Here is a 12,907-nt window from a genome sequence, read left to right on the forward strand (position 1 = left end):
ACATCAGAAAGAGTGAAGGAGTGTAAGGGGGCTTTTTTATATGCTTTTTTTGTTTCTTGCTTGTTTTGTTTCTCCTTAGGAGTGGCTTACACTTTGTTTGTGTAGCTGCCTGTATTAAAGTGTTTCTCATGAATACATTTACTGTAACACCTAGGTCTGCTCTACAAGATATAGAATAAAGGAAAAAACATCATCTCCACTGTGAAAATCCTCCTTCCTCTACCCCCAAATCCACAAGGCATTTGGGCCCATTCAAATGAAGGAAACCCTTGACCACTGAAACAAATGGGAATTAGGCAGAAAAATTCCAATTCTGCATGGTAGTCTTTAAATCTTAGTGCTGTGCCTCCCCTTATGCCAGTAAGTTAGAAATGACAGGAGAAGCCTAAAGGTGCCATGCAGAGAGTCATTCCCCTGATTCCCAGAAATCAGGGAAGCAATGGACCTGAACAAGTTAGTTTTCTAACAAGACAAGGTGGGACAGCCTTCCTCAGCTCCAGTGCAGGATCTGAGCTGAGGATGTCTCAGACACTGAAACTGGGATGAGGGGCAACCAATAAATGAAAGATACAGAGCTAATTTACATAGCTAACAGCAACACAAGCTCCTCCAGCATCAGTTGGAAACACAAGGAAGTTAATCTCGATTTTGGGTTTAGGCAGAAACACCTATGAACTGTAATTCCCAATTCCCAGGGAGCTGACTGGGTGCCATGGAACACTGAGTCCATGCAGTGGAAAACCACACTCCACAGCTTTCATCAAGAATAGAAAGGGTATGTTATTCTAGAAGAAAACAAGATAACTGTTCCTTTCACAATGAGAAAATATCCATTTCCTCTGACTCTTACATGTGAATAACCTAGTTCAGAGCTCATTAAATTAACTTGGAGACGAAAAAAAAAAAAAATCAACCTCACTACAATGATCTCTAGAAGGCCAAAGTAACCAGGGGAGTGAGGGGATGAGAATGGAGGGGGTGGATGTAGGTGAGTATCTGGGATAAGAGAACAAATAGCATATAATAAAGCTTTGATAAATTTTTCAACCTAGTTTCTTCAAGTTTCTTGTATGTCATGCAGTTTTATTGCTTTTGGGTAGTTTGGAGTTTAGGCTCCCACCAGACACCCAAATTTAACTGCTGTTATTAATACAAATGCCAATAACCATTACACAGCTGTGGGAAAATACAGTTCAGTCAGCATTTCATCATGGAGGTGTATTAAAATGCCTCTGCAAGCCTGTCTGTCTACTGAAGTAATCAGTGGAAATTCTATCAAGGCTTCACACAGACCTACCAGGAGGCTTTAAGGGAGCCTCATGTTTTGAATTTTTGTGGATTATTCTAGAAATGGTCCCTCTTACCCAAAACTATTTAAAATGTGGAACTTTCAAACCTTATTCTTCATTTCATTAGCCAGGCCCAAAAAATTCTTTTAGAAGTCACTTCTTAGAGAAAGTACTTGCTAAGCATTACTGGTGGGATGGGAGGACACCCCCAGCCACCTGTCTGAATGAAGCAGAACCTGTACTGAATGGCACAAGCTGCCCTTGTCTGGGGAAGAGCCTGCTCTGAGACAGCACACAGCCCTTCTAGGAGCTTTATACCAGTATCCTTGTGAATAGAAGTCTTTCCCAGTTATGACTTTATAATGCAAGGTATAACACAGACTTTAAAAAAAATACTATGAGGTGGTGGGTTTTTGTATGGGGTTGGGCGTTTGGTTTGGGTTTTTTACAGCAACTATTTTTTTTTCCCATGGTACAAATAAGCAATTTAAATGCTTCTGCTCTTTCCATACTTCAGGTGTACTAATCTCTACTGACTACATTCTTTGATTTGCAGATTTAGCCAGTAATTCTCTACACAAGTCCAAGATACTTTAGAGAAAGCCACTTTCAGACTTCTGTGCAATTCCTCTACTCTATGTATCTTGGAAGAAACCTCCCAGACACTAATGTGTACAAGTTATTTATTGCTTTCTTTAGACAGGAGAGAGGAGGAAAGAACCAACTGAAAACAGATTTAAAGGGGGAAAAAAATGTGATTTATGCATGACAATTTAATTGTAATTGAGGGCTGTAGTTAACTGTGTGGTAGCAGTGATTTAAAGCTTGATGCAACTCAAAAGTGAAGGCAGGGCTTTAATAAGGCAGCATTAAGCTGGGAATTGAACAGAATCAATACTGAGGATTAGCAACAACAATTATAAAAGACATTTAGTATTGAAGGAATAGAGAATTTTTTGCATTTTTTCCTTTATACGGCACACCCCTGGCCAAAATCCTAGTTCTCTTTTGACTTTAGTGTTCAGAAGGGCAACAAAGCCACAAAATTAGGGAACTGAAGCAAACAGGAAAGCTTTGGCTCATGGTTAAGATGCATTGCTCGAAACACAGCTCAATTCCAGGAATCCCATTTGCTGAAATGGAAACCAGGCAATTGAGACTATTGCAAACTGCTTCAGAGATTAAACCAGCCTGTGACAAAGGAACCTTCATTCCAAATCCAGCGCTTATCTTGTCTCTAACTGGAACGTTTTTCACAGTAGACAGACACTGGAGTGTTCTATCATTTATATTACCCCACAGTAGCAATGTAACAAGTTCACAATGTTTAACCCTAACACTTCTTTTTCTTTTTTTTCCCCCATCTTTAAAGGGAGGTCCTATCCAGAACCGAAAATCCAAGCGCTGCCTGGAATTGCAGGAAAACAATGAAAATGAGTTTGGATTTCAACTGGTCCTTCAGAAGTGCACTGGACAGCGCTGGTCCATCACAAATGTCCTGAGAAGCTTGTCATCATAGCAGACTAAATTTTGTACCCATTTCTTTTGCTACTGTGTAGCAAGTACTGCATTGTCGACTGCTGTACTGTATTCCTCTCTCTCCCCATCCCCCCAGTTCCTTCTCTCCTCTTTTTTGTCTCTGATTTTATTTTGTGAGTGCGTGGAAATAGGGTTTGTGGGCTGGAAATAAGATGTTTTTATTTCACAATGATGTTTTCATGACATTTATAGAGACGCTGAATGACAGGTGACGGGTAGGCTATCCTAAAATATTTTACAACTGTAAATAGGAAGCAAATGGAGAATATTTATAACTCAAACTTTTATTGAATAAAAAAGTCCAAACACTATTACTGTCTAGCTGTCTCCATGGAAATCCATTTGGAGGTTAAGTGCTGGTTTCATTGCTTTCATTAACCCAAGGCTGACCTCGGCATGTTTTTGCAGAGCATCAGAATTCTCCAGACCTGTGATAGAAAGTTCTACCTGCACAGCAGGTAGTAGTTACAGTGAGGCAGGATTTTCTCCATTCTCCCTCTCCAGAGATCTGTCTAGGCCACTGTAGCTACTAGTGCACAAATATGGGGGGAAGGGATGGTGTGTGGAGGTATATAATACGCCCCCAGGTATTTTTCCTCTCCAGTACCACTAAGTAAAACCCCAGAGAGAACCCCAGAGGCTCAAGTGAGATGGGGAAGAGAATTTGTTAAAAAGAAGAGGAAAAAAGCTACAAGAGAAAAGCAGCAGCTACTGGAAGAAAAATAAAATATAAACCCTGACATTACTCAGTGGGTTGGCCTCCATTTCATTTCCTTCCAATTCTTCATTGTTCTTACAACTACTTTTTTTAAATGCACTTCTTCCCTGGCTACCACAGACTTGGCTCCATCGAAGAGAAAAAGGTATGAATTCACTCTGCCTTTCTCCCTGCCTTGAAAGAAGTGTGAATGCAATTCCATATCACTTCATCTCAGCTAAGACTGGTGAGGAGAGAAAAGTTGATGAGGTAAACCAGAACACTGGGATTACTGGAGTCTGTTTCCAGCTGCTTTTATTTGTATGTAAATTCCTTCTCTTTTATTACTCTATTTGTTCTTTTGATTCTGTTCGCTACCTTAAGCAACAGTCCTAACCTGTTTTGGAGCTGGTTATGTGCCAGACTGTCTTTTACAGGCTGGCTTCACATACAGGATCAGCTCACAGCGTTGTCTCCTGGGGCTCTTCAATAAGTCTTGTGGTACATTAATTTTAGGTATTCTGCTATATATATTTACCATATAGACAGATGCATAATTATCATACATCTGCTTCTCAAAGAGAAAAACCCTGAGCCAACAACAGGAGAAAAGTCACAGAGATGGAGATGGGCTGAACACCTGTCCTTTGACCGACCTTGGAGGCCCCTCAGCCCTGTTTGAGTAAAAACAAATCACATTAAAATTGGAATTAGAATGCAGAGCCATTTTGAGCAGAACTGAATTCAGCCATTCCAGATAAATGAGGAAGAAACTGCATGTTCAGACAGAGGAAAAGCACAGAACACATGCAGAGTGGCAGGAGACAAACTGAGCTTCCTTCCAGCAGAGATAACCAAGACTTCAGTGCACGGAGATGCAGCCATAAGGAAAAAACAAATGCTATGGATCAAACCAGTCTCCTCTTGATTTCCCCAGGCTTGCTGCTGTGGGCCTTCACTTTTTGGTCTGGGCATGTTTTTATTTATGAGCACTAGAGGGAGATACCTGCCAAAGACTTGACAAAAGTGAAAGGAAGGTGCTGAGCTCTGAAGAGTTTTATTTCATGCCCAAATGAATATCCTGTGTCTAGAATCTGCCCAGAGAAGATAGAAATTACTCCTGATCACATTGCAGCAGTGTGCTGATGGTCACTACCAAGTGAAAAAAAAACCAAACCAAGACACACCACACTTAAGTGAACCTCATCACGGTGCCAAACCATAGAATGGGTTGGGTTGGAAGGGATCTTAAAGATCTCTAGATCCATCCCCCCTGCCATGGGCAGGGACACCTTCCACTATCCCAGGTTGCTCCAAGCCCATCCAGCCTGGCCTTGAACACTGCCAGGGATGGAGCATCCACAGCATCTCTGGATGAGAGCCTGTGTCTCACCACCCCCACAGTGAGAAAATTCTTCCATATCTCTAACCTAAATTCCCCCTCTTTCAGTCTGAAGCCATTGCTCCTTGTCCTAGCACCTGTGTCCTGTGCTGTCCAGCTGTACCTCCCTGCTACACAGCAGCTCCAAGGCTGCTGCTTCCCTTGATTCCCATGGGGCCTTCACTCAGGAACACTTTGCTTGAACAACCTTACAGAGAATCCCTCAGTGGTGGCTGTGGGTTTAAATTCGATCACCTAACCATCCTAGTAACTACAGCAGAATTACCAAAATAAACATTTGGAGTGGGAAATCCCATAAATCTGGACTTGAAACATTACTTTCTACTGGCTATAGGTAAAATGCATGTTTTATAATATATTTTTCCCTTTGTTTTGTATCATAGAGCAAACATTTTTATGTGATAGCTTACAGTAAAAGGGAAAGGGGTTTAAATCTGTGGGTAAGCTTACTAAAGGGGTACAGTAAAAATTATGAGTGTACATAAGCATCACCATTATTGTGCACCTTCTGAGATCTCAGTTCTCTGAACAGACTTTCCTTGACAAACCTCTCAGAAAAACAGAACAGCACAAGCAGAACTGAAGGATGTGGCCACATTTCACTGGACACTCTTAGTCATGAACTGCTTCCTCACCACTTTCTTTTTCAGCTGCACAGCAATTACATAGATATAGGAGTACTGCCTCACACTGTAAAAGACAGATAATCAAAAGTACCAAGTGGAAAATGAAACTCATTTTCACTTTCTGGAAAACAAATCTCATCTTCACTTTCTGGAAAACTATAGAACCTTATTCAAGCATCAGGTGCCTCAAAAGGTAAAAAAAAAAAATTCCCTAACAATAATTGTTTGCATTTGGGGGGGGCGAGGAAGAGGTGTGTTAATTGTTTTTTAAAGAGGAAATGTTAGCACTTAAGGGGAAAAAGGAATACCATTCCAGAAGTCATCAACTGAGTATGGTCAGAGATGAAGATGACCAGAAATATCCAGTCAGCTCCCTCTTCCTCCTGCTGCTTGACAGCTATTCCCATATATTTTGATCAGTGTTTCTTGACAAATTACAGCAGTATATCTACCACATCTACCAGCTGATAAGGACATACTGACAATTAAAGGAAACATAACATTTCAAGAAACCCTAGGCCTTCTTCCTACAGTACTTGCTTAAATACTTACGGACAACATATATCTTCTCAGGTATGATCACTCATACCAGGATATCACATACAGTGGCTTCCCAAAGCTGTAAGGTTTCCCATTGTGTGTTCTTTCATCACATCAGCACGTGGGGCAAGGCACCAGCACCAAAGAGAAAAGAAGCTGTGCTGGTGACGTGAGGACAACGTGCAGAAAAGATTAATTCCACATGCTTAGGGAGAAGGTGTTAGGGTTTGGCTTGTATCAGAGATCCCTAGGTAATACTTCTGGAGATGGGCTCTACAGTCTTCAGAAGAGATCCAGGTTCTAGGAATTTATTCTTTTATTTGTTTATATGTTTATTTTTACAAAGCTACAGGTATTCAGGAGCATGGATTACCAACACCGTGCTTGCTCATTCCCAACTGGAACTCTGACAGGAGAATTCAAGATTATCCTTGCCTGCCTGATCTTTCCAGGCTTGCCAACACCTGTTCAAAGTCACTGTGCAGAGCAGGGTTTAGGATTGTCCTCTTCTGCTATGGAAAAGGCAGGTTTTATTGGTTTCATCTTTCTGAAAGACCAAAATTTAACCCTCCAACATCATGCCTCTTGTGTTTTTTCCAAAAAGAAGTTAATCAGTCAAAACCCATCACTGAGCCTTTTTATGTATGTTAATCAAGAGGTAGTTGCAAAATGATAATTAAGCAAGTAGCTGTCGTGTTATTTTATACTGAGTAGCTCTGAATACTTATTTAGCTGGAGATATAAAGGGAAACACATTTTAAGGTCATACTTAGATAGATGGTACCACAATTTTGCTTACAGACCTAAATTATGTATATTTGTGTGTGTGTGTATCTCCACACCACCAAACATACATCAATTTATATATAAAATATAAGCATGCATGTACACACTCAAACTGCTTTTGAGCCAGTAATAACAACAACAAAAGAAAAATCACATTAAAGTGCACTTTATCCAACTACAGTCTTAAAGACATGCAGATAAGACACCAAAATGTCAGGTCTGGTTCACAATTGTATCACTCTGCTACCCAGAACACCTTCAGCATTACATCTGTTTTTAACGCTGACAAAAAGAGCAGAACACAACGTCATCCTATTTCAACATTTGTTCAAGTAAATGTTACAATTTTTCCACAATAACTTCTCAAAACCAGAATACAAAAGAGCTGTGCTAACACAGAAGCTCAGGGGGCAATTAGCAAGGCTTTCATGGAACAGCGTGTTCTCTACTGATTTCTTAAATTTCCCCCTGCTACACACCTTGCTTTAAAAATACTTAAACGTGCAGAACTTGAGTCTCAGGTCTGTCATTCATAGCTACATTCTAAAACAGCAAAGCCATGTATTTTTGTTTACCAACTAACATTAGCTTTGCACTGTCAGGTGAAAGTGACTATTTTACCAGAAACTGACTATTTTACTTTTATTCAGTCTTGTTCTGAAGAGTCTGAGGGGATTTTTGTGATAAACCATCTGAGAAAAAAATTTTAGCACCACAAAAATATACTTTTCATGATAATATATTCTTTTCAGTGAAGTAGCCTCATTTGAGCTGCATATATGACAGGACAGCATTTTTCAATTACAAGAATATATTTTCATCTTATGATAGGAAAACAACAAATACATATTTGTTGCAAAAGGTGCATGAAATTTTCATTCAGCTTTTAAAAGGAAGGAAAGAGAGTATTCTAACTAAACTGGACCACAGTTTAGAAGGTGGTGACTGCTCACTCAGACCTAAAAGTATACGAGTTAAATTCAGCTTTTAAACTCTGCTGACATTCTTGGTCAGAAGTCTGTGTGGGTGGTACTTTTTTTAATAAACAGTAACAGGCAAAAATTTTAAAACACCGACTCTTTCTTACTCCTAGAGAACCAAAGCTCCTGTGAGCACACACAAAGAGTGTTGTGAGCCTCAGCTTGCCATTTGGACTGATAGAGTTCCCTTGCCTTCTCTCATTGCCCTTCTCTCATGGTCTCTTCAACACTTGCTCTAGAACTGGCATACCAACAGCCAACCTCAGGATGATCTGCCCATTTTCTGCAAACACAGGTAGGAAATACCCATATCTAAGCACCCATAAGTGCTAGTTGTTCTCATACCCGTTGTGAGTATTTTGCTGCAGATAATGAGTGCACTCATTCCAATTCAAAACAAAACACCAAATGCTACATTCTTATTTTCAGCCTCTGTTAATAAGGGTTTTCTGTGCATAGTATTTTCGTTATTTACCATTATTTTATAATTTTTTATATTCTCCTAGACATTGATTAGCTATATAACAAGTATCTCTTGAGTTAAATGGAAATGCTCACAATTAAAGAGGAGATACTGAAAATACATCCCAAACATGTCTACTGATCACCTTGAATAAGCAGTGACAATCACAAAAAGGATCCTGTGCACAAAAAGGATCTTGCCAGCCCAAGTGGTTGCTGAGAACACCTTTCTAAACAGTAGAAAAAGTACAAGCACTGCAAAGACATGAATTAAAAGTTATCGTACAGACAGCACTTTTCAAAACAGGTCTCGTGCTTTAAGCATTTTTGCTGAACATATCCACTCAGATCTGGCAGCCATTTAGGGAGAGCTTCTTTTATTAAGAGATGAAGAAAGATCATCACAGTAGAGAAGTGAATAACCTTGATTTTGAGTGTTCCTCACATGCTTTGCTATTGAGCACATTTTACCTGGGTACACATTACGCAAGGGAAAGAAAAACCACTAAATCACAGAACCTGTATCAAAGGTAACTTTTAATTTCTGGCAGGTATCACTATTCTAATCTGTCTTACTTTCCTATTCTTAGAAAGTAGAGTCCAAGTTCCAACTGAATTAGTTGGAACTAATCAGCCACATTGGCTGATTCTGTGTTAGATACCTAATCCTTCTGCCTGCAGCTGAACACAGTGTGCCACCTCCATCTTTCTAACCTGTGTGTATTATGCCTAGGCACCTTAATGTTAGATTTCTGTGTGTTCAGCCATCAACAAAGTCAAAGAAAAAGCTGCTCTTATTCCCAAATTTGTTAGCAGAGACACAGAAATATTCAAAATGTCGGTTCAGACTTGAACCAGCTCATATTTAAACTACTTTATTGTTCCATAGCATGACTTCATCTACTTGGTCTCACAATCAATAACTCCTGTCAAGGATGGCCAATTTAAATAATTTTTCTTCTTGAAAGTAAAGCTTTCAGTTATTAAATCCTTGACTGAAAGGTCCTGGGACCTTCCATTGAATCCCATGGACCTTTCATCATCTGAAGAGATCTGAAAAGAACGTTGTGTATCATGTCTAAGCTCCCACAAATCACGTTTTACTGGTGTAGTTTCAGAAGCCTGTCTGTTTCACTTAGACTTTAGACTGTCTGCAGAAGTGGTCATTTACTTTATAGAAAACATTCATGAAAGACGAATATTACCTGATAGTCAGGTTAGCTTGAGAGCCATCATCTTCTCTTGTGTATCAGTTTCTGTGGGACCACTTGCAGTGAGGCACTTTCCAGGAAGAATGTGGTAATAAAAACCTGACCCTTGATCATTAATTCCATTCTGGCCTATTGATCCATACTGTTCTTTTACCTCAGTATAATGCCTTGCACTGTTAAGGGCATTGTAGAATCAACAGATGGCTAAACATTACTAGATGAGTCAGAGGTACAGGCAAATTGAGTTTTGCAGCAGATTTTGCTGTGCCCAGTGTTCTACCCAGAAATAGCACCTGTATTACTCTTGCTTTTTAAAAACTAAGCAGAAATTCCTCTGGCACGAATGATATTGCCAACAGTTTCCTGTGAAACAACAATGGTTTATACAACACCCTTCTGACCCCTCCCAGTGCTCCACAGTTAGAGTAACGAGCACCACAAAAACAGTGTAAAACGAAGTTGAAAACTATAAAAGGAAGCAACAAACTGGTGCAAACACACTGAGGAAAAATGAGTTCAGGTCAAAGTTCGGCTTGAAGCCAAACAAGCACACAGAGAAGTTTGCAGGCAAACTGCAGACAAGCATCCAAAAGCAACCCTAATTTCACAACTGGAAGATGGGAAGTTGTTGGACTGGAGGGACCACTCAAAGAGATAATGCAAACCCTGCTGCAGAATATTGCCCCTTAAGCACACAGGGAACAGCTTCCTTGTGCCTCCTGTCAGGTATTTGAGTAGGATCACCAGACATTCGACAAACGACAGCCATCCCCCTTCCCCGGGAGCAGCACACAGATTTGGCTACCAAGACTGACATGTAAAGCAGCTGGCTGTACTTGCAGCCAGGCCTTCAGGGTAGCCAGAGCTTTGGAAAAGTGTCCTGGTGCTTTGCCTCTGCATTTGTGGGCAGCCCTTGCTTCCCACTCCCCTAGGGAAGGGTGAGGTTAACTTGAAACACATTACCACAATCCTCATCCTACTACTCGGCATCTCAGCCTCCCATTCCTTCAGTCACATGCAGCTGAGCAAAACAGATTTATCCTCTCCCAAACAGTACAATAGAAATACCAATAAAGATATTGCAATAGTTGCCATAACAACTGCTTTTAACTGGAACAGGAGTAAGGAATACAATTTCTTTTTGTCCACAAACTAACAATGTGTTCATTATTGCTAAGCAGACCCTTGTAAAGAGCTGAATTCTTTAAAACCTGTTACCCTTGAGGATGTATTTTAGATCTGCCTTTGACTCTTCAGAATAATAACAATTCTAATTAATACCTTAGGTTCTGTTATGTGATTCTCCAACTTCCTGCCTACATATACACATAAAGCCCACGATTTTTGTCAACACAATTACTGAAATAGAGATAACATCAGCTTGTTTGTAGAAAACATCACTTGTACCTCACAGGTAGTTTGAGTCCATGTTTGTCTTACAGATAAGTTCCAGTGATCAGTAACAGCACAAGGCAACAGTGACCACAGAGATCAAAATATTTTTCTTTATCTCATTATTCAGCAGTCTATAAAAAAGTGACAGGGGCTGAATTTTTTACATGTTGTCATTTTTAATGACTGCACTTTTCAGAGATTCAGGTGTTCCCAATCTACTCTACACAAACAGGGAATGTACCACAGCAGCTGGTTTGGCCCAAAACACCTGCTAGAGACCAGGAAGGGAGAACCATGTACCGCTGTAGCTGCAGACACTTGGAAAGGGTGGGAGAGAGAACAGACAAGATAAAAAGCATTGTTGGCCAAGGGTGCAAGACACACAGGGGTGACAAATCTGTGCTTCAAAGTGCAGCACCTTACATGAGCTATGTGGAGTGACAGACCCCTGGATCAGAGAACAATTCACAATTCTTAAAGGCAGGAGGGATTCTTCAGTTGTTCAGCCTTGCCTCTTGCCTAGCAGAGCTTTGCCACACCTGAGGCAGGGTGCTGAGGGTACAGAGAGCATAAGACAGGAAGTCCACTTTAAGGTGACCGAAAAATTTCCAGTATATGGGAGCGTGTGGTGGAGAGAGGAACTGCACGCAGATTTTTGCAAAGTCTTGGAAGACCATAACACATTTAATAGCTGGTCACAGAGAAATCGAGCTAGCGCAGCATTCTGGTTATTTATTATGTTGTTTAAAGTCCCAAATGCAATTTTCTGTAATTATCTTGCAGATATTTTTAGTGCTGCACTCTGTCTATTCATAGCACCTTAGGAAACGAGTAATTCCACGTCCCCTAGAAACTGCACCATAGCCACTGGCTATGCACAGTGGGAATCCAGTTGGTTCTTCCAGCTGGTACTGGAAATAGCAAATGTCACAGTTCTGCAAATATCCATTCTGACAGCTTGGTAATTTGGGGCCAGCCCTGCTCCCTCACTCCCACAGATGCTCAGATAACTTTGCACCAGTGCTGCCATTCCTCACACAACAGAGGAGAACACCATTTTCATTTTTTAATGTTTTCTGAAATCTGGTAATTTTACACAGCATATGCATTCATGTATAACTTCCTCTAGGAGAAATTCCCCAACAATTCACCCCAAGGAATTATTTTATAGGGTATACTATAACTTATCACTGTATATATTTACATAAAGCAACTGCTGCATCCAGGGAATCATTTGCAAAAGTGTTTGAAGAGACAGCACCACAGCCCATGTGAGCCATCATTTCCTACAGACCCCTGCTCCCAGCAGCCAATCTAATGGACACCAAGAGCTGATAAAAGGTTCCTCAGCTTGCCTGGATTTAGTCTGGCTGCTGTCCAAGGTACATTCACAGGCCAGATTGTGCTCCTGCCTTCTACACCAAGAGCACTGCATAAATGTACTTCTGTGAGCTCTATCTACTGAACATCCAAAATATCTGCTTCTAAATACTGCTCTGGAGTGATGCATTCAGAGCAGGGAAGTCAACATAGCTATTTCCAGCTCTGTCTTCACATTTTTACAAATAAGCAATACACAAATTGTTGTTCTGAGTTTTCCTAAAGACAAACTGGGCAAGAACCCAGGTTGGACATGAGTATTCCATCTCTAATGATATTACATAATTATGTCTCTAATGATGTTATACAATTATAAGGTGAAGCATGATAGCTATTTGAACTTGGCAATCATTTACCTTTTCAGAACTGATACCTTGTAATTGCTGATCATTTTGTCACAGCAGCAGTTTCACCAAAATACTAGACTTAATTTTATCCTATTATAATGAAGCACTTACATTTATCAAAAAAATAAAAATAAATTACCACTTACCAAACCAAAAAAAAGGGCATGTCAATGTTTTCAACCTTGGAATCAAGAGACTGGATATAATTAGGCAGGGGAATGAGGGAAAAAAAAGGAAAAAGAAACCTTTTTAA

The 12,907-nt window shown here is 40.2% G+C and overlaps 1 protein-coding gene across 1 annotated transcript in view; it reads left to right on the forward strand.

The window, feature by feature from the left end:
• The window catches only part of GALNT18 (polypeptide N-acetylgalactosaminyltransferase 18), a 206,235-nt gene extending 203,165 nt beyond the window's left edge, over positions 1-3,070 (forward strand). Inside the window, exon 12 of the mRNA XM_082283335.1 lies at positions 2,662-3,070. Within this exon, the coding sequence (XP_082139461.1) occupies positions 2,662-2,808 (147 nt within the window). The 3' untranslated portion in view covers positions 2,809-3,070. The remainder of the gene's footprint in view (positions 1-2,661) is intronic.
• Positions 3,071-12,907: the final 9,837 nt, after the last annotated feature.

The sequence above is a fragment of the Coloeus monedula genome (assembly GCF_965178545.1).
Source record: "Coloeus monedula genome assembly, chromosome: 6".
NCBI lineage: Eukaryota > Metazoa > Chordata > Aves > Passeriformes > Corvidae > Coloeus > Coloeus monedula.